The sequence below is a fragment of the Leptodactylus fuscus genome, chromosome 5 (genome assembly GCF_031893055.1).
Source record: "Leptodactylus fuscus isolate aLepFus1 chromosome 5, aLepFus1.hap2, whole genome shotgun sequence".
Classification (NCBI taxonomy): Eukaryota; Metazoa; Chordata; class Amphibia; order Anura; family Leptodactylidae; genus Leptodactylus; species Leptodactylus fuscus.
The window spans coordinates 4,584,944-4,611,655 of NC_134269.1; the positions used below are offsets into that span (position 1 = coordinate 4,584,944).

Consider the following 26,712-nt stretch of genomic DNA (forward strand, 5'->3'; position numbering starts at 1 on the left):
AAAAATAAACAGGGATACATTTACAAGCTAAACTGTGCTACATCTGTACGTTTTAGCTTTGCTGCAATGTTACGAGCTCACATGGTTTCTATTCAGGGTGTCCGGATCTGGAGACTTCATGGTCCTTTATATTTCTAGAATCATCGTCGGTTCCATTTACAGAAATATTCCAGGGATTATCGGCATTCTATGATGGATACATGACACGGTTATATGACATGAACCATCAGATCACTCCCTGTATATATATATATATATATATATACACAACCTGGAGCCCAGGGACCGGGGCTATTACTATGGGATTGCTATATACCGCCATCTCCTTGTGTCTCCTGGGTCTCTTCCTCTTGTACAATGTAAAAATAACAACATGTTCAAATTGGAAACAATATAATCATGCAGATACAAATGTCTCCATTCTGGACTGGTTAAGGAAGGAGTCTACCGCCAAATCAAGGGTTAAACCTCTCCTACATTGTCCCAGGGACTATCACATATACTCACCTTTCCTATGGCACATCATTTAACCCCTTCCCACCTCTGTCATTGTTCAATTTTAGTTTTTAACTCCCCATCTTCGAAAAGCCATAACTTTTTTTTTATTTTTCCATTCACAGAGCTGACCGAGGGCTTGTTTTTTGTGGGACAAACCTTATTATGTAATGGTACAATTTTATATTCCGTAATGGGGTGGAGATAGAGAAAAGCTGCATCTGTACAACTATCTTAGGGGGTTTGTTTTTACTACGTTCACTGTTCGGCCAATATGACGTGTGACCTATATGAGACAGGTTGTCGTGATTATGGAAGTATCAGATGTATATAGTTTGGGTTATGTTTTAACATAAAAAAAATCCTATACTTTTTTTCTTGTAGTCACCATACTGTGACTGGGCTGGGAACCCTTATAAGGCCGCTATGGTAATGGGACGACTCCCTCAATCGAGCCACGGGTGCCCAGTTACCGAACATGAAATGGAAAGTGAGTGGTTACTGCTCATGATCAGAGCCATCTCTGATCACGGGCAATGCTGTCAGTTCTCTGCTATATAAAAGACCTGGCAGCTAGCGTGGCCGCCATACTCAGTCACACGCACCAGGACAGACATGTATATATATGTATGTCCTGGTGCTCATAGGGATTAAACTGATAAAGAAACAATTATTATAGCCTTTAGTAACCAGCTATTGCTAACCCTCACATCATTTGTTGCAGATGGCAAGGCACAGAGGGGTCACTGGGCTCTAGAAGGGCAGATTTTGTTAGAATCATTTTCAGGGGTCACGATGCATTAGCTGAGCCCACGAGGTACCAGAACAGTGACAACTTCTATCACCTGACCCCATTTTTAAAAAGCCTCCCCATAGAACTCTTTTGAAAGGCTTTTTTATTGTGCGGATTCTGGCGCCAATCCCGCACAGATTCTGCGTGAATTCTGCGTGGAGTCGTGCCAAAATCAGCGCCATTTTCCTCTGTGTGAATGAACCCTTAAGGAATCTATCTAGAAGGAATATTGAGCAAGTTCACCCATCCGGTGTTTCATGGAGTTTTTAACATTGAACTTTTGCCATTTGGTTTTCGAAGGGGTTTTTTTGCTGAAAAATTTTGAGTACCATGTCACATTTGCAGAGTCCCTGAAGTACCAGTGCAAAAGAAACCCTTTGTTTTGTTTTTAAACTATACCCCTCATAGAAGTTATTAAGGGGTATAATCAACAATTTGCCTCCACCCATGTTTATTAACAGTGGGCCAGGAAAATGAAAAAACAAACAAACAGAAAAAACACATTATTTGAAATATAATGCTGCTTTAGCCACAATTTCTACATTTACTGCAGCTCCAAATTTGTAATGTTGACAGGGGCGAAAAGATAAAATGCACCCCACAATTTCTTACAGAATTTCACCCAAGTACCCCTAATAAGGTTGTAAGCAGCAGATGGTGAAAATTGAAATTCCCAGATATGTCATTTCAGTGTCCGGCTTGTCTCGCTGTGAAAATTCTCCTTTCCACTTATAATTCTGCGTTTTTTGGACATCCTACAAGAGGCCGTACTGGTATCCTGGAGATACAGCTGCAGGGGTGGGCAATTATAGAGGCCGTGAGGTAGGAAAAAGGAAATAACCCCTGAGGTATCAGCCCATTTCAAAAACTGCAACCTCCAGGAAATTTACCAATGAGTATAATGATCATTTTCATTACTCTCCAAAATGTTATGTGCAGTGGACGGTGAAAACCAAAAAGGCTCATTGCCATTCAATGCTATGGGCAGCTTGTGTCAATAGAAAGACACTTATAAGGTCATTTTCTAGGGAATCCATTTTCTGGTATCTCAGGGTCTCTACAAACACGACAATGTCCAGATACCAAAAATCTAAATCTGGACTCCAAAACCCACATAGCGCTCCTTCCCTTCTCAAGGGTTATATGTTCTCGATACCCCACTTGATAAATCCCTTCAGTAGTGTAGTTTCCAAAATGGGCTGACAAGTCTGCAGGTTACACTTTACTGCCAAATCAGGGGCACTGCAAAAGTGACATGACGTTCAAAAACCAAACTAGCACTCCTTCCTTCTGTGCCTGGCTGCGCCCATACAATTCAGTTTATACCCACATATACCGTTTGAGCACAGATGTGGTTTTGGAGCACAGACTTAGATTTGGTGTTTGGACACCATGTCACATTTGCAGAGACCTTAAAATTTATCCTACAAAATGGGGTCACTTCTTGGGGAATTGCAATTTATTGGCACCTCCAGGGCTCTTCAAAAATAAGATGGCGTCCAGAAAGTCCCATTAAATCTGTACCCCAAAAGCTAAAAAGCGCAGTGCTCCTTCCCTTCTGAGCCCTGCTGTGTGCACAAGCCGCAGTGTACACTCACATCTATAACTTCTTTGTACCTGGGATAACCCACTTAATAGTTTTAGGAGTCCAGGTCTTTGATGACTCAAAGTGGGTCCAACGTATTGGGCACCAAGATGGCATATTTCTATAAAAATTTAAATTTTCACTTTGTACCTTAATTTTTGGTATGAACAAAGAGTGTGGTAGAAGTATAAGATAACATTTATCATACAATTAACTGGATAAGTCCAGATCACACAAACTTTGCCTAACATCAAAAATCTCAGGCAAGTTCCCTTTGGACTTGGAAGCTGTGAGGCTGATCTGGACAGGGACCCCCTGTATCAAGGAGTGTTGACTAGCACTTAATTCCCCCCTCCCCAGCTGCTGGATGACTAGTCCCTCAATGTATTGGCTGGGGGGATAGTGACCTCAAACTGCAGGTTAAACTCAAGTCCTCAGGTACTTAATGTTGCGAACTTACAAGTATTCACACCATGCCTGGACACAAGGTCCATAGACACCATACCTAAGCATCTCATCTTTCTAGTAAGAATCCTCAGGAGATTTAAGAGGCTGATATAGGGCCCGATATAGAGGCTGAGCAGTCACTGTCTAGTGTGGCCTTACGTGGCTGCCAGTTGATGCTTTTATAGTCCTCAGGCCCCACCCCCTTATAGAGTGGCTTATAGGTCAGCAAATTGGAATCATCAATGTGTAGCACACGCCCCCATCCACTGACCTATCCTCAGTCACCACTGATAGAATGGGAGGAGTTAGTTTAGACTGGGACATGCATCCTTGGTAAGTAAGGAAACCATACTGTGGTTTGCTGCCACGACGTACAGCAGGTATGTGGGCAGAGGATGGGATGTCAGGGCACGTCACATCCCCAGGGTGAGACATAGCATAATGTACCACCATATCCCACACTGTCAGATCAAGGACAAGAGAGATTGAGGAACTAGTCATCTAGAAGTTGGTTGGGAATTTAAAGGGGCTCTCCAAACAAAACCTTTAAAGTTTAAATCTGCTTGGGGCAGGAAAAAAAATGCATACTCACCTGTCCCCATACCTCCGGTGTTGTACCCTGCATCCTGGTTAATTTGCTCTCTCTGGAGTTGGTATGAAGCCACTGATTGGCCTCAGTGGTCATGTGACTTCCAAGACCAATCAGCAGGCCTCTGGAAGAGGATCCATGATGTCACAGGTAGTGACATTCAGACCCTTCAATGATTGGCCTCAGCAATCATGGCTTGAGAACAACACCGGAAGAGACCCGCTGGAGCAGATGATCCGGGAGGTGCAGGACAGCAATGGAGCAATAGAGATAGTTAAGTATGTATTCTTTTATTTAATTCACTGCCCTAAATTATTTAGTCTTTAAAGGATTGTCCATTTTTGCCTGGACAACCCCTTTAAGTGACTATCAGCACTCCTTATCAGGTGGACAACATGGAGTTGCTTTATGTATACAGTGCCAGCTCTGTGCACATGTAATTCTCCGCATGGACCGTGTATTACTTGTCCCCCAGCAATCAGGAGGTTGGAGGACTGAAAGTATTCCTAAAGTCTCCTTGTGGATGGAGCACCGTTGTACTTGTGTGACTGGTGTTTTGTTCACTGCTATGGGGCTGCAGGAGCTGTTGGAAATTACAGAATTGGCAGCGCTATAGCAGTGAAAGGAGCGGCGGTCATACAACTGCACTAGCACTACATTCACAAGGAGGCTCTACAGGGACTTTTGGTCCCCAGTTCTCCTGATCATTGAGGATAATTCAATAAAAGAAGCTCCTCCTTCCCAAAAGGCCTCGTGTTACACCAGCCTACCCACTGGGAAGGTCTTGGCAGTCGACTCCCTGCTATGCCAGGGCTTCTAGAAGCCTCTAGAAGTATTGTAGGTAGTTGAGGTGGTTTTTGGGTGCAGCAGAACTTCAAAGAAGTTTCAAAGCAGCTACAAAGGCAACAGGTAATGGCCATTCCTGACAACATTAGAGATGCTGGCCTGTAGGTAAACAGCAGAGTCCCTGTTGGCGGAGAGGATCGCCAGGAACATGTCCAACCTACTACAAGACTAACTGATGTTAACTCCATTGGTTTTTGGGAAAACCCATGTTTCACTCCTGGACACTCTACACAGAGGAATGACCACACTGGACAATCCTGGACTCCAATACCAGACTTCTGAAAAGCTTAGGAAAAATCCTAATTTAGGGAATACATTTGAGATGAACGAATAGTGAAATATTTGATATTCATTTTCAGTAGAGCCTCAATATTTGACTACTCGATCGAATATTGAATCCCATTATAGTCTATGGGAAAAAATGCTCATTTCAGGGGAAACCACTATTCGACTAAAGGAGAGTCACCAAGTCCAGGAGTAGCAGGAGGAGAGTGTTTAGTAGGAGAGTTGTACAGTTAAAGCGCACGGACCCCATAGACTATAATGGGCCCGTGTGCTTGCAGCGCACTGCCCGCACAAATGATATGTGCGGGCAGTGCACAGCAAGCACACGGACCCAATTATAGTCTATGGGGTCCGTGTGCTTTAAGTGCACAGCACTTGCAGTTGCGCTGATATTCCTTTCGGGGGGGGTCCTCCTGCGGACTCCTTCCGGACGGGAGGCAAGCGCTAATGTGAACTGGCCCTTACTCATCCTGCACTACACTGTATAGCATTCGGCCAATCAATGCTGGTTCTTTAGCAGGTTCATCCTTGCTAGTCGGGAGAGATGGCAGCTTGCGGTTATGCAGAAGCTGACTTTTTCTCACATGGAGACTGCTGTGGTCCGATCTTAGACTCCACCTACTCACAGACGAGCCTCCGGCAGAACCAGCGTTGATTGGCTGAATGCTGTACACTGTATAACATTTGGCCAATCAAAGCTGGTCAATGCATTCCTATGAGAAAAAGTCAGCTCCTGTATAACCGCAAGCTGCTAACTCTCCCTAATAGCAAGGATGAGCCTGCTGCAGAACCAGCGTTGATTTGCTGAATGCTATACACTGTATAGCATTCGGCCAATCAACACTGGTTTTGAATTGAATCTTTACTGCGAATAGCAGCGAGTAGTATTTGAACGAGTACCATAGTATTCTATCAAATACCTACTCGATCGAATACCTACTCGCTCATCTCTAGAATACATCAATCTGCAGCATGCGTAGCGGCAGCACATCCGATAGACATATTGGGGATCCATCTGTGGGGAAATCGTTGCATCGCCTCTTATCCAGAATATATCAGACCAAAAAGTGGCAGATAAAGTGTTATACACAAATACACAGCACAACCATCGACATTAGTGTCAGCAAACACACAATACACAGCAAACACTAGTATTACAATGCAAAGCAACACATAAAGCACAAAGGCGTCCAAATATGACCACAAGGCTTATCTCGAGTGAGGACTTCCCGTCACGTACCACAAGTCTTACACTTAAAGATGTTTCTGGGACTTTTTGCTAAGGAGAGGTCATCAAATTAAGATTGGCAGAGGTCACACATCCAGACCCCCAGCAGATTAGTTGTTAGAAGACATTGCAGCAATCAGGTGAGTACTTCAGGACTTACTAAGCACAGCTCCATACATCTCTGCAGCAGCTGTGCTTGGGATTGTAGATCATATCACTTGGTAGTGTCTGAGCTATGATAAGACCACATAACATTGCATGGCTTGTGAAGCAGAAGTGGGAGGGAGCACCTCTGCCACTTCAATCATCTGATATATGGGGGTGCTTGGTGTTAAGATCTTGGCTTGATGACCTATCCTGACACCTGGAACCCCTGCAAATCTTTACTTGAAGACCTATCCTGACACCTTGAACCCCAGCGGATCTTCACTTGATTACCTATCCTGACATGTGGACCCCAGCAGACCTTCACTTGATGACCTATCCTGACATATGGGACCCCTGAGGATCTTCACTTGATAAGGATGTGTGTTATGGACCTGATTCAACAATAATTAAAGTGAGTCGTGGGCAACTAGAATCCCCAGGCACCAGGGCAAACCAGTCATGAGTGTACTACGCTCTCCTAACCAGAGCGGAACCAGACCACGGAGTTCTTCACCAGAGCTCCTGATGGTGGAGTTGGACTTTGGTAAGATCCAAGGCCCAGAGAGCTCTGCACACCCAGCGCACGCAATGTAGGAGGACCCAGAAATAACCCAGACACTAACCTCAGTGGTTCAGGAGAGCAGGTCAGCACTAAGAAACGGACATACAAGGCCCACGGGTAATCTAAAGAGAAAAGCAGGTTCCAGCGGAAGCCAAAGCGTGGTCAATCAAGCCGAGTCGGTAACAGGAGGTCACAAGGTTGCAAAAGTAAGAGGAAGAGCGCCGGGTCAAACACAAGAGGTAGTGGAGTAGCAGGCTCTTGGGCAATGCAGGGTAACTGATGTTGGGAGGTTCATTTCCAACCATAGCATTGACTCATTTCACATGTCTGCTGAGAGCCGATGACAGGCTGAGGGCCACTGATGTCACCCAGGAGGTTGAAAGACTGAATCCCTGGTGGATCCCCAAAGAGTTGACAGTAGGAGAGTATGACTGTTTATTGTTTTTCCATGTCTTTCCTGGGTCTCCAATTATTATACTCTAAGGCAGGGGTAGGGAACGTACAGCTCTCCAGCTGTTGCAAAACTACAACTCCCAGCATGCATACTTGCTCTGCTGTTCTTGGAACTCCCATGGAAGTGAATGGAGCATGATGGGAGTTGTAGTTTCACAGCAGCTGGAGAGCCAAAGGTTCCCTACCCCTGCTCTAAGGTCTCAAGAGAGTATATGATTAAGTCGCAGGCGGTGAACCTCAAAAATCTTGGATATAATGGAAATTTTTGGAAAAGTCCTAATAAATCAATGTGTTACTACTTTGTCTGCTCATCCATTGTCCGCATACATAAGAAGCATCAACTTGTACCCGCTATACCTTCAAAGCTACACAAGACATGTAGAGTACGACAAGTCACATATTTGTGGATAAAGTCATATATGGCTTTCTTGATATCTTTATTTCGGATGCTATATATTAAGGGGTTCATCATAGGGGTAAATACAGTGTACAGCAGGGATAGGATTTTACTAATGGTCAATGTTTCCCTCTTTGATGGCACAACATACACACTGAAGAGCGTCCCATAGAATATGGAGACCACAATGAGGTGAGAGCTACAGGTGGAGAAGGCTTTCTGTCTACCAGTATTAGATGAAATTCTTAGAACGTCCAGAATAATTTTAGTATAAGAGTAAATGATGATCGTGGTCGGTATGAGGATGGATGGTACGCTGAGTAGGAAGGTCTCTACTTGGATGATGAAAGTGTCAGAACACACAATTTTTAGTAAAGCGAGAAGATCACAAAAGAAATGGTCAATGACATTTGATCCACAAAATATGAAATTTGATATTGTCATCGTATCGAGCAATGCGATGGAAAAGCCATAAAACCAAAAAATCTTTGCCAATTTAGTACACTTTGAATTTGTCATAATAGAAGTATAATGGAGGGGTTTACAGATGGCCAAGTATCTGTCATAAGACATCACCGTGAGGAGAAGACACTCACAGGCTTCAGTGCCATTGAAAAAATAAAACTGAGTCATACAACCTGCAAATGTAATCGGAGCCCCATCGTGCAGTAGGATGTGGAACATGTTGGGGGCAATATCTGTGGTCAACAAGATGTCACAAATTGAAAGTTGTGAGATGAAGAAGTACATTGGGGTGTGGAGGTTCCTGCTGATGGACACCAGGGTGATGACCAGAAGATTCCCACATATTGTCCCACAGTAAACCACCACGAGAAGACAGAACAGGAACATTCTTAAAATGTGGCCACCTTGTAATCCAATAAGGAAAAACTCAGTGACCTCAGTTATATTGTTCTCCTAGAATACAGAAATAGAGCAAAATTAGGATTTAATGAACCATCAATGAATTATCTAAAGTTATACAATGTGTCAGGGTCTGGGGTTTCTAGGTGGGGAGGAGTCCAGATTATTTAGTCTAAAACAAAGGTAGAGTTTATTTTCACTCAAAAAGGTAGTGCAGCAACAAAAGGAAACAATACAAAAATAAATCCCTGCCCGGCTCTAACTAAACATAGAATAGGTGACCTCACCTAGAATAACAAAAATCCAAAAGCAGTTGAATCATTTAGGATACAGCCCCCAAAAATATGACCTCTCTGTTTGATCTCCAGTCAAGCTCTGCCAAAGTGTTGCTGCTGGAGCTGGCTTCTTAAGCCTCCTTGATGAGCAGACTTTCTGCAGCTAAGTCGCTGCTGGAACATCCCCAAAGTGTGGACTGGAGGGGGGTGGAATGACAGGTCCCACTACCAACTTACCTACCATTCCTAAAAATCCAGCCCAATACTGAGCATTTACCAAAATGCTCAGCAGATGAAAGCTGTCTGCTGAGAACCAACATTCCTTCTGGAGTTTTCTCATCTCACCCACCTTAGTAGTCTGAGTGAGATGTACACCCCCTCCATTACCTGACCAGCCATCGGCTTACAAATTGCAGAGAAGAAACATTAGGAAGACATCATGGAACATTGAGGAGAAGCATCTAGTCACCCAATGAGGGGACCATCACAATGTTCTCTATCCAGAAACTGCTCGATTGAAAAAGACGATGACTCTGAAGCAGATACTTAAAGTGTCAGTAGCAGAAATCACTCATGAATGACTACAGGTAAAGTTTCATATATAGGGTTGAGTGATCAGGATCGGGAAAGATTGTATCCCGATCGGTGATCAAGCAAATTTCAGGATCGGCTGGTAAATGATCGGTAATCAGATTTTAAAATTGATCCTAAAATCTCAAGATCAGTTTAACCCTACTCATATACTAATATACGGTATAGACAGTGACTAAAGAACATATGAATATATACACAGCATAGCATTAGCAGCTGGTCCATCATGGGTGGTGGTAAACTCAACCAATCTACAGCCATAGCACAACCCTTATGGACAGGCCACGGGAGGTTGGGAAGCGCGTGGGGTTATCAGATGCCTCCTTATCACTACCTGCACTACTAAAGTCAATCTTCTGTTCTCAGAGAAGTTCCTGGAGGATTTTCAGCTCCATAATGGACATATTTTCCACTCTCTGGCCATCTAACACTTGGATAGAAAAATGAGGACTTATATCTCAGGATTTTCAACTTTTATTGCTTTGTCAAGTCCTACAGAGAAGCCTCGGGGTAAATAAATCAGGAAAGAGAGACGGAAGTGCTTCAAAACCACACAAAACAAAGAACCATCTGGTGGAATAAATACTGCTAAAATGTTGCAAAAATATTGTGTGCAAATCTGTTCTGAGGCTTGGATCACACAAAACGTACTTGCAGCAGAACATGAACAACCTATCCATCCGGCCTCATAGTACTCACATCTAGTAAGGCTTACTGACGTTGGGTTCATACTAGTGCAAGGGTTTCTGTCGTTTGGGTTCACTTGAGGATCCAACAGCATTTACACTTGGTCGGGTGTTCCAAAATGAAGGCAGAGGAGAAAAAAATTCTCTGTGCAGGGCTTTTTTCTCCACCGATTTTCTTCGGTCTCTGCAACTCTCCAACATAGATCCCCATGTAGATGTCAACGCCGCCTAAGGGTAAAGGGATTACTTACATGTGTTGTCCTCATGCTGCTGCAGGGACCTGCTAAAATACAGAGGTCACGCTTACTCTAATTGGAAATCCTCGTGGGGGCCTCCGATTTCGATACTAGACATGAAATGTATCCAGGCTGTATGGAGGACGTGTGACAGTCTGACACATGACTAAGACATCAGATCGCTCCCTGTATATATACAGAACATGGAGAGCAGAGACCAGGGCTATCACTAGGGGATTTCTTCTCCTCATTATCTTACTATATCTCAGGGGTCTCGTGTTTTTAGTCTCCTGAGCAATATAAAAATAATAACATAGATTGTTAATTACAGATAATTGATACTCATTAAATAACTAATTAAAATACTAAGGCTAGAAAGTGTTGTTGGCCTGACCTGAAGCTTTCTCATTGTGACTGTAATGATACCATATAATATTGCCGAGATAACCCGAACTAATGCGATTGGCTAAACTGTTGTAGAAGACGAAAATAAGCAATTAATAATGGTTTCCAATGAGGTTTTATTGGTTTTGATTTTTTTTTTTTTTTTTTTTTTGTGGATTTTGATGTTTTCTGTGATATCATAAAATGTAACAGTGTAACCAGTTGTAGAATTTTGGGTGAACTCTGCTAGATCTAAATGTATGTGATTAACACATGACTGCCAAAGGATAAGGCCATCGGGAACACTGGACTATATTTCTCAATATAGTGGCTAAAAAAATCCAACTGATCCAATGGAGTCGCACCTATTAGAGAATGCAAAGAGATGTAGTAGGTAGAGGTGGTGTTAGGGGGATATCATCACTCCTTGGGGAGAGACCACCATATAGGTGTGTGGAGACTTATTAAGCCTTTTATTTATTTATTTATTTATTTATTGGTTTGCAACACTGAGACACCTGACTTCCTGATTACATCATGGAAGACAGATCTGCATATTATTCCCATGGGCCCTTGCAAAGTGGAGTGCTAAAGGTTTAATAAGTCTCTACACACTTATATGATGGTCTCTCCCCAAGGAGTGACGATATCCCCCTAACCCTGTCTAAGCCTCTCACCTCTACCAAGTTAGTCTTCTCTACACTGGGCTAATGAGATGCAAAAACATCAAAATGGCCGTCCTCGATTGAGAGACTATACCTGGTAATAATCCCAGCATCATTGCATAACAAAGGCCTCTTGGAAGGTCGAGCATGATGTTAAAGGGAACAGCCTTTATTGGGCTATCTCACTGAGATTCTGTCTTCCTAATTACATCAGGGAAGATAGGCTTGCACATGCCAGTGAGCGCCCTCTATTGGTTTGCAACACTGAGGCACCTGACTTCCTAATTACATCATGGAAGACAGATTTGCATATTCTTCCCATAGGTAGAGGTGGTGAAAGGTCCTCTTTAAAAACTAATTTTACACTACCACCAGCACTCTAATGTCTAAATCACTTTAAGGTATTTACTATGTTCAATCTGATCCTTCATTATGAGTCCCGTTATTGGGCCACTGATGTCATCAAGAAATTTGTTGGATACCGGAGAAAGGACATTGGATGCTGTAGCAGAACCCCAGAAAGGTGAGTATTAGTATGTCTACTTAGGGTGGGTTCACACCAGCGCCCGGTCTCCGCTTTAGGCAATCTGGTGGGTTTCCGTCTTCTGCTCGAGAAACTGGACAGGAAACGGAAACCCGGCAGTAAGTTTTCAAACCCATTCACTTGAATGGGTTTGCAAAGTATCCGCCCATGAGCATCTTCTGCCTCTCCGCGGCAAAACCGGCATCAGGGTGAAGGCAGGGTTTGCCACCTGATTGATCTTCACCCTTTCCAGAAGGGCTCAATGTTCGGACATGTCCACCAGATGTGTAGATAGGAACCAGTCTGTGCCTGGCATCTCCAACGTTTAGCGTCATCTCGTAGGTCCCTTTGAGCCAGCCATTCCAGGGTTTGACACCATCTAGATAGTAGTTTGTAATTGGACTCTCTCAGGTGGATGCACCTGGAGAAGCCTTGCGAGTATCTCAGGATTTTGTCAATGTCCTCCTGTTTCAAGGTGATACCTAATTTTTTTCCCCAGCTGGTAATATAAGCGTGTTTGTAGCTGTCTTGTGGGGAAACAAACCTATGGAGTACTGCAGAGGTTGTCTGCAACAATAGCAGTTTTTCAAAGGGCACCAAAATAAGTCTGAGGTTGAGAGTTGCGTTAAACTTTATGAAATGGGGAGTCGGCATATGAGCGCTCCCCATTGAAATGAATGGGTTGCTTTTTTCTCTACGAGCGCTCCCATTGAAGTGAATGGGAAGCGCTCACGTGTATGGCTCGGACTGAGCCGAGCGCCGGGGCCCTTCACACGGCAAGCCGTACACGGCGAGCACTTCCCATTCACTTCAATGGGAGCGCTTGTAGAGTAAAAAGGAGCCCATTCATTTCAATGGGGAGTGCTCGTATGCCGGCTCCCCATTGAAATGAATGGGATCTGCTTTATACGCGCTGATTCTGAACGTGTTTTAACGTTCAGAATCAGGCAGCGTATCAGTAGTGTGAAGGGGCTCTTAGATAGGACGGCAAATCAGCGGAGCACAGGGAAGCTGCTTCTGCTCTCCTCACTGGCTAGGCCATGCCCCCCGAGATGCTCACAGGCGGAAACTTTGCAAACCCATTAAAGTAAATGGGTTTCAAAACTGACCACCACTGAATCCCGAAAGTGGAGACTGGGCGCAAGTGTGAACCAACCCTTACTATTTGTCCTCACCTTCCTCTGATTATGAAACAATTATACTATAGGGTCTCAATAGACTCCATGGTTTAGTAACAAGTCCTAGGTGGAGAACCTCAAGAATCTTGTGTTTGGTCAAACTCAAAACTTTTTGACAATTCCTTACAAGTAGAGATGAGCGAACACTAAAATGTTCGAGGTTCGAAATTCGATTCGAACAGCCGCTCACTGTTCGAGTGTTCAAATGGGTTTCGAACCCCATTATAGTCTATGGGGAACAGATACTCGTTAAGGGGGAAACCCAAATTCGTGTCTGGAGGGTCACCAAGTCCACTATGACACCCCAGGAAATGATACCAACACCCTGGAATGACACTGGGACAGCAGGGGAAGCATGTCTGGGGGCATAAAAGTCACTTTATTTCATGGAAATCCCTGTCAGTTTGCGATTTTCGCAAGCTAACTTTTCCCCATAGAAATGCATTGGCCAGTGCTGATTGGCCAGAGTACGGAACTCGACCAATCAGCGCTGGCTCTGCTGGAGGAGGCGGAGTCTAAGATCGCTCCACACCAGTCTCCATTCAGGTCCGACCTTAGACTCCGCCTCCTCCGGCAGAGCCAGCGCTGATTGGCCGAATTCCGTACTCTGGCCAATCAGCGCTGGCCAATGCATTCTATTAGCCCGATGAAGTAGAGCTGAATGTGTGTGCTAAGCACACACATTCAGCACTGCTTCATCACGCCAATACAATGCATTAGCCAGTGCTGATTGGCCAGAGTACGGAATTCGGCCAATCAGCGCTGGCTCTGCTGGAGGAGGCGGAGTCTAAGATCGCTCCACACCAGTCTCCATTCAGGTCCGACCTTAGACTCCGCCTCCTCCGGCAGAGCCAGCGCTGATTGGCCGAAGGCTGGCCAATGTATTCCTATGCGAATGCAGACTTAGCAGTGCTGAGTCAGTTTTGCTCAACTACACATCTGATGCACACTCGGCACTGCTACATCAGATGTAGCAATCTGATGTAGCAGAGCCGAGGGTGCACTAGAACCCCTGTGCAAACTCAGTTCACGCTAATAGAATGCATTGGCCAGCGCTGATTGGCCAATGCATTCTATTAGCCCGATGAAGTAGAGCTGAATGTGTGTGCTAAGCACACACATTCAGCACTGCTTCATCACGCCAATACAATGCATTAGCCAGTGCTGATTGGCCAGAGTACGGAATTCGGCCAATCAGCGCTGGCTCTGCTGGAGGAGGCGGAGTCTAAGGTCGGACCTTAATGGAGACTGGTGTGGAGCGATCTTAGACTCCGCCTCCTCCAGCAGAGCCAGCGCTGATTGGCCGAATTCCGTACTCTGGCCAATCAGCACTGGCTAATGCATTGTATTGGCGTGATGAAGCAGTGCTGAATGTGTGTGCTTAGCACACACATTCAGCTCTACTTCATCGGGCTAATAGAATGCATTGGCCAGCGCTGATTGGCCGAATTCCGTACTCTGGCCAATCAGCACTGGCTAATGCATTGTATTGGCGTGATGAAGCAGTGCTGAATGTGTGTGCTTAGCACACACATTCAGCTCTACTTCATCGGGCTAATAGAATGCATTGGCCAGCGCTGATTGGCTGAATTCCGTACTCTGGCCAATCAGCACTGGCTAATGCATTGTATTGGCGTGATGAAGCAGTGCTGAATGAGTGTGCTTAGCACACACATTCAGCTCTACTTCATCGGGCTAATAGAATGCATTGGCCAATCAGCGCTGGCCAATGCATTCTATTAGCGTGAACTGAGTTTGCACAGGGGTTCTAGTGCACCCTCGGCTCTGCTACATCAGATTGCTACATCTGATGTAGCAGTGCCGAGTGTGCATCAGATGTGTAGTTGAGCAAAACTGACTCAGCACTGCTAAGTCTCTGCATTCGCATAGGAATGCATTGGCCAGCCTTCGGCCAATCAGCGCTGGCTCTGCCGGAGGAGGCGGAGTCTAAGGTCGGACCTGAATGGAGACTGGTGTGGAGCGATCTTAGACTCCGCCTCCTCCAGCAGAGCCAGCGCTGATTGGTCGAGTTCCGTACTCTGGCCAATCAGCGCTGGCCAATGCATTCTATTAGCCCGATGAAGTAGAGCTGAATGTGTGTGCTTAGCACACACATTCAGCTCTACTTCATCAGGCTAATAGAATACATTGGCCAATCAGCGCTGGCCAATGCATTCTATTAGCTTGATGAAGCAGAGTGTGCACAAGGGTTCAAGCGCACCCTCGGCTATGATGTAGCAGAGCTGAGGGTGCACAAGGGTTCAAGTGCACCCTCGGCTCTCCTACATCAGAGCCGAGGGTGCGCTTGAACACTTGTGCAGCCTCGGCTCTGCTACATCAGAGCCGAGGGTGCGCTTGAACCCTTGTGCACACTCTGCTTCATCAAGCTAATAGAATGCATTGGCCAGCACTGATTGGCCAGAGTACGGAATTCGGCCAATCAGCGCTGGCCAATGCATCCCTATGGGAAAAAGTTTATCTCACAAAAATCACAATTACACACCCGATAGAGCCCCAAAAAGTTATTTTTAATAACATTCCCCCCTAAATAAAGGTTATCCCTAGCTATCCCTGCCTGTACAGCTATCCCTGTCTCATAGTCACAAAGTTCACATTCTCATATGACCCGGATTTGAAATCCACTATTCGTCTAAAATGGAGGTCACCTGATTTCGGCAGCCAATGACTTTTTCCAATTTTTTTCAATGCCCCCGGTGTCGTAGTTCCTGTCCCACCTCCCCTGCGCTGTTATTGGTGCAAAAAAGGCGCCAGGGAAGGTGGGAGGGGAATCGAATTTTGGCGCACTTTACCACGTGGTGTTCGATTCGATTCGAACATGGCGAACACCCTGATATCCGATCGAACATGTGTTCGATAGAACACTGTTCGCTCATCTCTACTTACAAGCCCAGTTTGGTACAAGTTGTCTCTCTCATCCCTGTTTCTGATACATTGTAGAATAGATAGTAAGCAATAACTTGTGTCTGCTATAAATTCTTATCTACAGAAGTCACATATTTGTGTATGCATTCATATATGGCTTTCTTGATATCCTTATTTCGGATGCTATAGATTAAGGGGTTCACCATTGGAATAATTACAGTGTACAACAGGGATAAGATTTTACTAATGGTCAATGTTTGCCTCTTTGATGGCACAATATACACACAGAAGAGCGTCCCATAGAATATGGAGACCACAATGAGGTGGGAGCTACAGGTTGAGAAGGCTTTCTGTCTACCGGTATTAGATGAAATTCTTAGAACGGCCAGAATAATTTTAGTATAAGAATAAATGACGATTGCAGTCGGAATGAGGATGGATGGTACGCTGAATAGGAAGGTCTCTACTTGGATGATTAAGGTGTTGGAACACACCACTTTTAGTAAAGCCAGAGGATCACAGAAGAAATGGTCAATGACATTTAAGCCACAAAATATGAGATTGGATATTGTAATGGTGCCGAGCAATGCAATGCAAAAGCCATAAAACCAAAACATGGCTGACAATTTAGTACACGTGGAACTTGTCATGATGGAGGAGTAACGGAGGGGATTACAGATGGCCACATATCTGTCATAGGACATCACTGTCAGGAGAAGACACTCACAGGCTTCAGTGTGATTGAAAAAATAAAACTGAGTCATACAACCCACAAAAGTAATGGGTGCCCCATTATACAGTAGGATGTGGAACATGTTGGGGGCAATATTTGTGGTCAACAAGATGTCACAAATTGAAAGCTGTGAGATGAAGAAGTACATTGGGGTGTGGAGGTTCTTGCTGGTGGACACCAGGGTGATGACCAGAAGATTCCCACATATTGTCCCACAGTAAACCACAAGGGGAAGACAGAACAGGAAAACTCTTAAAATTTGGCCACCTTGAAATCCTATGAGGAAAAACTCAGTGACCTCAGTCCTATTGTTCTCCTAGAATACAGAAATAGAGCAAAATAGGGATTTAATGAACCATCAATGAATTATCTAAAGTTATAAAATAATGAAGACATCGTGGAACATTGAGGAGAAACATCTAGTCACCCAATGAGGGAACCATCACACAGTTCTCTTTCCAGAAACTGCTCTACTGAGAAAGATGACAACTCGGGAGCAGATACTTAAAGTATCAGTAGCAGAAATCACTCATGAGTGACTACAGGTAAAGCTTTATATACTAATATACAGTATATACAGTGAATAAAGAACAGATACATAAACACAGCATAGAGTTAGCAGCTGGTCCATCATGGGTGATGGTACATTCTAAGTCTCCCCTCCTAGTGGCAGGTGGTAGACTCAACCAATCTACAGGCATAGCATAACCCTTATGGACAGGGCACAGAAGGTTGGGAAGCGCGTGGGGTTATCAGATGCCTCCTTATCACTACCCGCACTACTAAAGTCAATCTTCTGTTCTCAGAGAAGTTCCTGGAGGATTTTTCGCTCCATAATGGACATATTTTCCACTCTATGGCCATCTGACACTTGGATAGAAAAATGAGGAATTACATCTGAGAATTTTCAACTTTTATTATTTTGTCAAGTCCTGCAGAGAAGCCTCGGGGTAAATAAATCAGGAAAGAGAGACGGAAGTGCTACAAAAACACACAAAACAAAGAACCATCTGGTGGAATAAATACTGCTAAAATGTTGCAAAAATATTGTGTGCAAATCTGTTCTGAGGCTTGGATCACACAAAACGTACTTGCAGCAGAACATGAACAACCTATCCATCCGGCCTCATAGTACTCACATCTAGTAAGGCTTACTGACGTTGGGTTCATACTAGTGCAAGGGTTTCTGTCGTTTGGGTTCACTTGAGGATCCAACAGCATTTACACTTGGTCGGGTGTTCCAAAATGAAGGCAGAGGAGAAAAAAATTCTCTGTGCAGGGCTTTTTTCTCCACCGATTTTCTTCGGTCTCTGCAAGTCTCCAACATAGATCCCCATGTAGATGTCAACGCTGCCTAAGGGTAAAGGGATTACTTACATGTGTTGTCCTCATGCTGCTGCAGGGACCTGCTAAAATACAGAGGTCACGCTTACTCTAATTGGAAATCCTCGTGGGGGCCTCCGATTTCGATACTAGACATGATATGTATCCAGGCTGTGTGGAGGACGTGTGACACATGAATAAGACATCAGATCGCTCCCTGTATATATACACAGAACATGGAGAGCGGGGACGGGGCTATCAATAGGGGATTTCTTCTCCTCATTATCTTACTATATCTCAGGGGTCTCGTGTTTTTAGTCTGTTGTTCAATATAAAAATAATAACAAAGATTGTTAATTACAGATAATTGATACTCATTAAAAAAAAAAAAAAAAAAAAAAATAAGGCAACAAGAATGTGTTGTTGGCCTTGCCTGAAGCTTTCTCATTGTGACTGTAATGATACCATATAATATAGCCAAGATAACCCGAACTAATATGATTAGCTAAACTGCTGCAGAAGACGAAAATAAGTAATTAATAATTGTTTCCAATGAGGTGTTTTTTTTTTTGTTTTTTTTTTTTGTTTTGTCTTTTTTTTTTTAATGGAATTTGATGTTTTCTGTGATATCATAAAATGTAACAGTGTAACCAGTTGTAGAATTGTGGCTTAACTCTGCTAGATCTAAATGTATGTGATTAACACATGACTGCCAAAGGATAAGGTCATCGGGAACACTGGACAATTGGAAGCAGACTCTAGGACCCTGATGGCACCTCTAGTTGGGTTATAAGATTAGGAGCTTGGGACAGGGATAGAAAACAGAACTAGGCAACCACTTCCCGGATGTATATAGTCTTTGGGCGGTCCGGAAGATTTTAATACAACTGGATATTTTGTAAATAAAAAATAACACTTGTATATAATTTTTTTTTTAAATTAAACACAATCAGCAACATTTTGCTGTCCAAGCAGCAGATTTTCTTTTATGGAAAATGTTAACTCTTGGCAAAAAAAATTCCATAACAAAACATTTTTTCACTAAAAGGATTGTCTTCAGTATAAAGGTCTGTGTCAAGAACATGTATAGAGATGAAATTACTCTGTTGCCAGTCAGTACTGCCGGACAATATAGATTATCACCTGATTGTTGCCACCTACAGCTATGAGACTCGGGAGATAAAACACAGATGTGTTTGTATTGCCATCATTTACGTCAATGGAAGCCTGATCCCAAGTGCACAACCTTATATAGTGTATATGACATCAGCACTGTAAGCTCCGCCTACCACTATCTATCGGCTGAGAGGATATCAGATGTTGCTATCACATAATGTGCCACTGCACACATGACATTGGCTACTCTGTATTTCTATGTGGTGGCTGACATTTTCTCGTAGCATGGCCATTTTTGTTGTCCAAAGCAAAGTCGTCACTTTGGAATATTCGTCATGAACTGATTTGCCATCTCCATTTATGTTGCTAGAGATGAACAAACTAGATTGGATTGACCACAAATTTTCAAAAAGTTTCCCGCTTGACTCCAAACTTTTGGGGTTCAGCATGGCATACAGTGATCTCTCGGCATCTCTTCTGGCCCTTTCCAGCGTCCTCTCTAATGTGACATGTCCTACAGGCTCCACTGTGTTTAAGCATCATGAGGTCAATGTGCCCCATGTGACCACCTAATGATAGGCCTCAGCAGTGACATTGGGGCATGTGACATCAGCCAGGACGCCATAAGACAGGCCAAAGACAAACAGTATAAACAGTAGAGTTTAGGGGAACATCTGCACACAATCTTGTTCATAGATTTCATATTTTAGTAAGTGAAAAAAGTTCTCACTAGGAGCCTGATTTAAGCCAAACACACTCCAGATACACCAATTTGCTTTTTGGTATCTATTTTACACAGCTGACATTGCTAATGAAACAAGGAATACAGCAAAAAGTTTATACCAATCTCACTATAGGTGTAGATGAAGGATTTAGTTGAATATACAACAATTTCCTTCCTGGCCAACCTGATTCTGGAGCATTTGGAATTTTCCTTTAGTCCCTAAGATTCCAGAGTAAACAATGTTCATTTTAGGAAAATTGTGCGCTCTACTAGATGGGAAGTTCCTGTTCTCTGTCGTCCCAACAGCAGCACAACTGGGGTATTTTCTGGGAATTGGAGGGAAGATGTATACCAGTCTGAAACTCCAAGGGATGGACAGGGCATCCACTGCCAAGGGATTGTCCTCCTGGTACAGAGAGCAGAAAGTCTTTACCTTGGCGTTGAGTTGGGTTTCCATAAGATCGACCTTCGGGAGGTTCTATCTCTTGATGATCTGTTGAAATACATCTTGATCTTAATAATCTTTGCTGGAAACATGTCGCAAGGAAGCTGTGGAAACAAACACCAGGCCAGGTAACTGTTCAGACCTGATCCCATAGGATGACACAATCATCCTCTTCACCTGTCCTGGTCCACACAGGACAGAAAAAAACATGTTTTGGGGGAGGAAGCTATGTCCTAGACATGTGAAATTATCACTGGCTAATTAAAAATCTGCCTGTCCTACCAGCACACAGGGGCAGAAAATACCCCAGTTGTGCCGCTGTTAGGACTAAGGGAAACAAGATTATCTTCATAATCACTTGTTTTTCTTCTTCAGTCTAAGACCACCCAACTGACTATGGATAGTATAACGTAACAGAAATGATTTCTTGGGAATGGTGGGGACTATATAAACCCAACTGATCCAATGGAGTCGCACCTATTAGACAATGCAAAGAGTTGTAGTAGGTAGAGGTGGTGAAAGGTCCTCTTTAAAAACAGATTTTACACTACCACCAGCACTCTAATGTGTAAGTCACTTTAAGGTATTTACTGTATACAATCTGTTCCTTTGTTATCCAACTAAATGTTTGTAGCCAATTAGTGATGGGTAAAACTTGTAAGATTCATATCCAAAGTATTCCCAAGGTTTGCCCCAAGTGTCATTTTAGACCGAACTTGTCAAGTCCTTCCTTCACCTCCATGGAACTTCAGTCTTCTTGCTGATGTCAGTAGCCTTAGTGGACCGCTGAGGCCTCTGATTGGATGTAAGTGGTAACGTGGGGCAAGTCAATGTAATGGCACATGCATCAAAGAAACATGACGTTGACATACCCTATGTGACATCTCCAAGCATTTTTGGTGATGTCAGTGGCCCTGAGTCAAAGTTGATTCCCATAATTGGGCCACTGACATCACCAAGAAGGTTGGAAGATACTGGAGAAAGAACATTGTATGCTGTAGCAGAGCCCCAGAAAGGTGAGTATAAGTATGTCTACTTACTATTTGTCCTCACCTTCCATGAGCCTCTGATTATATGAAACTATTATACTATGGGGTCTCGAGACTCCAGGGTTTAGTAACAAGCCCTAGGTGGAGAACCTCAAGAATCTTGAGTTCGGCCAAACTAAAAACTTTTTGACAATTCCTTACAGACCTAGTTTGTTACAAGTTGTCCCTCTCATCCCTATCTCTGATACATTGTAGAATAGATAGTAAGCAATAACTTGTGTCTGCTATAAATTCATATCTACAGAAGTCACATATTTGTGGATAAAGTCATATATGGCTTTCTTGATATCTTTATTTCTGATGCTATAGATTAAGGGGTTCACCATTGGAGTAAATACAGTGTACAGCAGGGATAAGATTTTACTAATGGTCAATGTTTCCCTCTTTGATGGCACAATATACACACAGAAGAGAGTCCCATAGAATATGGAGACCACAATGAGGTGGGAGCTACAGGTGGAGAAGGCTTTCTGTCTACCTGTATTAGATGAAATTCTAAGAACGGCCAGAATAATTTTAGTATAAGAGTAAATGACGATTGCAGTCGGTATGAGGATGGATGGTACGCTGAGTAGGAAGGTTTCTACTTGGACAACGAAGGTGTCAGAACACACCACTTTTAGTAAAGCCAGAGGATCACAGAAGAAATGGTCAATGACATTTAAGCCACAAAATATGAGATTGGATATTGTTATGGTGTCGAGCAATGCGATGGAAAAGCCATAAAACCAAAACATGGCTGACAATGTAGTACACTTGGAACTTGTCATGATAGAGGAGTAACGGAGGGGATTACAGATGGCCACATATCTGTCATAGGACATCACTGTCAGGAGAAGACATTCACAGGCTTCAGTGTGATTGAAAAAATAAAACTGAGTCATACAACCTGCAAATGTGATTGGAGCCCCATCGTTCAGTAGGATGTGGAACATGTTGGGGGCAATATTTGTGGTCAACAAAAGGTCACAAATTGAAAGTTGTGAAATGAAGAAGTACATTGGGGTGTGGAGGATCTTGCTGTTGGACACCAGGGTGATGACCAGAAGGTTCCCACATATTGTCACACAGTAGACCACCAAAAGGAGACAGAAAAGTATAATTCGTAAAATGTGGCCCTCTTGAAATCCTAGGAGGAAAAACTCTGCGATCACAGTCAAGTTGTTCTCCTAGAATGTAAATATAGAGGGAAAATTAACATATTATGACTCAAAAGCAACAATATAGACTATACAATAGTAGAGGAATCGTGAGGACATCAGGAGAATCCAATGAGGGGCATGTGTCCCTATAAATGTAGCTAGTGACAGGTGTATGTTACCACTGTACAAACCAAAAACACCACTGTATAGTGGCCATCAAATGGTCATATCCCAGGTATATACAGGTGCTCTGTGCAGAATATTCATAGCATAGACAGGGGTATGTTCATCTCTAGGCGGTAGAGGTCAAATACATAGGACAGCTCCTTCTAAGGAGGGAAGGGTGTGCCAGTCATCAGTCATCCAAGTTACTGTTATCTATTATTTTATAATTCCCAACCACCAGTCCACTGGCAAACTATTAAAACCTGCTTATTTTCGGCAGGTATGGCCATTAAAACACATGTAGGTTGGTATCATCGCTCACTGCACAGGCAGGTTTGGTGGAGACCCATGTGGGGTATACTAGTCTGGTCAAAAAGTCCACCTTGAACTGACCTACCAAAGGACAGGGTAACTGGATCCCCTTTGTCTGTTCTGTAGTTCATCCAAAAAACCTACACTCCTACAGCTCCACCATCTCCAGTTGGCAACACCCAATTTATGCCAGGGGTCAGGTCACGGTTTGTGAATGTTGTACCTTGAGGGACACAACAAGGACATCTGAGACCATACTAAGAACAACCTGTCTGGCTAGGGTATGGGGGAGGGTACAAGGTTGTCAGATTAGACACAGTAGTCAGGACCATAAATGTGTGGGACACAGCTCTGACTTTTGCTTTTTGTTAGAGTTAAGGTGACCCTCACAATAGATCAGTCATGTTCTGGAGATTATGCTGTGGGATATTGGACATATTTTCCAATGTTTGGCATTCAGACAAGTGGATGGAGAAATGAGAATTTATATCTGACAGTGGTCACAAAAATACAGCAAAAAATAAAGAGACAACTGGCCAAAAAATTGGCAAATAAAATGTTGCAAAAAAGTTAGAAAATTGTGTGTCCATCCATCGTGAGGCTCAGGTCACACAGGATGTGAAGGAAGTATTCCTGTCTTGTCAGCCCAGCCTAAATGTACTGACGTCTAGTAAGACTTACGGACAGAAGGATAATACGTTACTTACCTCTGGTGTCCTCATACTGCCACAGGGACCTGCTACAATACAGAGGTGACTTATACTTGTAACACGCTCAGTCTATAGTATCCTCCGGGGGCCTAGACTCTCCATACTAGACGTGATATGTATCCAGGCTGTACGGAGGACGTGTGACAGTCTGACACATGAATATCTCATCAGATCGCTCCCTGTATATATACAGAACATGGAGAGCGGGGAGCGGGGCTATCACTAGGGGATTTCTTCTCCTCATTATCTTACTATATCTCAGGGGTCTCGTGTTTTTAGTCTCCTGAGCAATATAAAAATAATAACATAGATTGTTAATTACAGCTAATTGATACTCATTAAAAAAGCAACAACATAAGAAGCGGCGGCGGCTGACCTGGAGAAGCTTCATCAGCGCGGCTGTAATGATAACACCACACCTGTTACTGGGCAAAAAACATTTGTCCGATACTAAATTGAGTGTGCAGATCTGAACTGAGAGTTGTTGTAACATGTCAGGGAATTTTGCTAGGCATAGGTATGGCTAAGTGACTTGGAAAGCATTGGACACTTTTGAACAGAGTGAGTTTTGCTCCAACAATTCCCGGATCTACATCAAATTTTTCCTAGTAAACAGTGTAAGGAAATGTAATGGAATAACAAAATTCCAAAAAGTCTCGTTTTGCAGAGTAAAAGTCTTACTTGAGCAAGGCCCAGGACTGTTACAGGTGCTTCAGGTATCTGCTTTTGTGTTTGTGAATGGTCATATTTTCCCATTGAAAAAAAAACAAAAAACAGCAGTCGTCCCCCATCATGTTGTGATTCCAGCAGCCTTGATATCTGTTCTCCATTGTAGAAATATCTTTATGGAACCACTCTCCATGTTCACCACTTACCTGTCCAAAATTGGGTTGGAAAAAGTCAAGATGGGAATGCAAGAAATACGTTTTCAATGACATTTGGCAGCCATGTTGTCCATATCCTGTAAGCCTGTTATCTAGTTCCTGTCCAGGAGTGCCCATGTCCAAGGTGCATATGGCCTGGGATGCTGCGGGGGTGAGATCCAAGAAGGTGGTAGGTCCAATGCATTACCTGTCACTATATCGTTGGGAAGTTGTTCAGGGAAATATGATTTCTGTCATTTGCCCGAGGTATCACCATCACTCACCCAAATACATGATGTAGTGGGCATAGGCCTGAGGGAGGACAGGCGGCAGTTAAACCTGTGCCAGAACCAGAGGTGCCCCCATGTACGGAAGCAAAGGGGGAGGTGAGGGACCTCCTAGAGCTCCCACAGCTGGTGGCTAGTGCAGGGGAGACCCTGAGAGACTGCTACTGTGGTTCCCAGAGGGCCGGATACCCAATGCAGCCTCCTGCCAGACAGCTTCCCAGGGCGTGTTTTACCTTCCTACTCCCCATGTAATGTATCCCCATCCTCCATTTTCCTTTTATTCCTACCATATCACTGAAGCTCCTTTGATTTGTCATGCTTCCATTGTATATTGTTTTGTAAAACATGAATAAAAACTTTTGATTGGAAAAAAAAAATGCACTACAAAGCAAAGTACAAAGAACCAATTGGAGCAATTGCAATGACAATGCAGAGTTTTCTTGCAGTTTCCATTTAGAAGAGCTTTTCCTACATTGAGATTGTCGATGACATGGATGACATTGTCTTTCTATGTGGACTCCCCAAACGGAACACCAAACGCAGATGTGAACCAATTGTAATATTATTGTGTTTAGTTACTAACAAAAAGTAGAAGTATTACTATTATCAGTATTATTTGTGATAGTGGCAGTGATACTTTTTATATTTATTGAAGAGCTGTTACATTATTATTATTATTATTATTATTATTATTATTATTATTATTATTATTATTATTGCAATGTAAATGTATTATTTAAATTTTATTTTATTCCTGCTACAATCAACTCTGCTGCCTCATCCTCACTCCTGCTTCCAACATAACTGTATTCCTGCTTGCTATTATCTTTCATTCTGTTGGTATGTTGTAACCACTTTGTAGCTATTATATTATTATATTATATTGTGTTACCTCTGTCTGTACACCCTGCTGTGCCCTCTTCCTTGTCACTTCCTTGTCTTTGATTCTTGCTTGATTCTGTCTCCATATATCCACACCCCCATTCACACCTGAGGGGCATCTTACAAACCTTGGGTTGTATAAATGTAAGTGTTTATGTAATTTGTGCAATCCAGTGTGTGATGAAAGTGTGAAATCTAAGTGTGGTCAACAGAATTTGGCCAGAATTGGACCAGAACGGAAAAGAAGGTAACAATCACCAACTACTACAAACCACTTGTCTAACTGCAATGCTTCTCACTTTAATCACTGTTGTTCTCCCAATCCTTGTAAAATCCACTTTTCCACCCCAACCAGCCTTGTCAGTAAAGAAATCCTCAGCTCTCCCTTTCTCCTACCCCACCATATAACTTTCTCTGCACAGCTATTCACAAACCTGCAGGCTTTCCGCCCCAGACACATACAACCCCCCCACAGCCTCTCCTACCTACACCTGCTGTCCCTCTCCCTGCTCCTCCTTACTTCTGGTGACATATCTCCTAACCCTGGATCTCCCCAGCAATTTTCTACAGTCGGACTTTTCCCCATACCTGGCATTAGCGCACGGAACCCCCGAAATCTCAAACCAATCTCACTCACTCCTCCCCCTCCCCCTGTCCTCCCTGCTGCACTATGGAATGCCCGCTCCGTATGTAATAAACTTTTCTACATCCACGACCTTTTTATTCTCAATGAATTTTCATTTCTCAGTCTCACAGAAACATGACTGACCCCCTCAGACACAGCCTCCCCCGCCGCCCTCTCCTATGGAGGTCTGCACTTCTCACATACTCCCCGCCCCAACAATAAAC

General features: G+C 43.5%; 3 protein-coding genes across 3 annotated transcripts; all 3 read right to left on the minus strand.

The window, feature by feature from the left end:
* Window positions 1-88: 88 nt before the first annotated feature.
* LOC142204317 (olfactory receptor 5G9-like) lies at window positions 89-9,365 on the minus strand. The gene is made up of 5 exons (XM_075275628.1): window positions 9,354-9,365; window positions 7,788-8,745; window positions 7,039-7,099; window positions 3,913-4,033; window positions 89-187 (listed from the first exon to the last, which is right to left on the minus strand). The coding sequence occupies exons 1-5, from the start codon at window positions 9,363-9,365 to the stop codon at window positions 89-91; spliced, it is 1,251 nt and encodes a 416-aa protein (XP_075131729.1).
* Window positions 9,366-16,216: 6,851 nt separating this feature from the next.
* Window positions 16,217-20,545, minus strand: LOC142204318 (olfactory receptor 8I2-like). Its single transcript, XM_075275629.1, has 3 exons — window positions 20,442-20,545; window positions 19,557-19,650; window positions 16,217-17,161 (listed from the first exon to the last, which is right to left on the minus strand). The coding sequence occupies exons 1-3, from the start codon at window positions 20,543-20,545 to the stop codon at window positions 16,217-16,219; spliced, it is 1,143 nt and encodes a 380-aa protein (XP_075131730.1).
* Window positions 20,546-21,726: 1,181 nt separating this feature from the next.
* LOC142204319 (olfactory receptor 10A7-like) lies at window positions 21,727-25,298 on the minus strand. Its single transcript, XM_075275630.1, has 4 exons — window positions 25,269-25,298; window positions 24,979-25,006; window positions 24,707-24,858; window positions 21,727-22,671 (listed from the first exon to the last, which is right to left on the minus strand). The coding sequence occupies exons 1-4, from the start codon at window positions 25,296-25,298 to the stop codon at window positions 21,727-21,729; spliced, it is 1,155 nt and encodes a 384-aa protein (XP_075131731.1).
* Between the last annotated feature and the right edge of the window lie 1,414 nt (window positions 25,299-26,712).

Coding starts and splice junctions, on each gene's coding strand:
- LOC142204317 (XM_075275628.1), bottom strand. Junction 4,034..7,038: donor TGCTCTCCTGAACCACTGAG/GTTAGTGTCTGG, acceptor ATCCTCTTCCAG/AGGCCTGCTGATTGGTCTTG. Junction 188..3,912: donor CACCGGAGGTATGGGGACAG/GTGAGTATGCAT, acceptor TATCCATCATAG/AATGCCGATAATCCCTGGAA.
- LOC142204318 (XM_075275629.1), bottom strand. CDS start 20,545: ATGTTTCCAGCAAAGATTATTAAGATCAAGATGTATTTCAACAGATCA. Junction 19,651..20,441: donor AAACCCAACTCAACGCCAAG/GTAAAGACTTTC, acceptor GTTCATCTCTAG/CAACATAAATGGAGATGGCA. Junction 17,162..19,556: donor TGGCCATGCTACGAGAAAAT/GTCAGCCACCAC, acceptor TCTGTATTCTAG/GAGAACAATAGGACTGAGGT.
- LOC142204319 (XM_075275630.1), bottom strand. CDS start 25,298: ATGACAAATCAAAGGAGCTTCAGTGATATG. Junction 25,007..25,268: donor AAAGGAGCTTCAGTGATATG/GTAGGAATAAAA, acceptor GTCCTCCCTCAG/GCCTATGCCCACTACATCAT. Junction 22,672..24,706: donor TCCAACCCAATTTTGGACAG/GTAAGTGGTGAA, acceptor TTTACATTCTAG/GAGAACAACTTGACTGTGAT.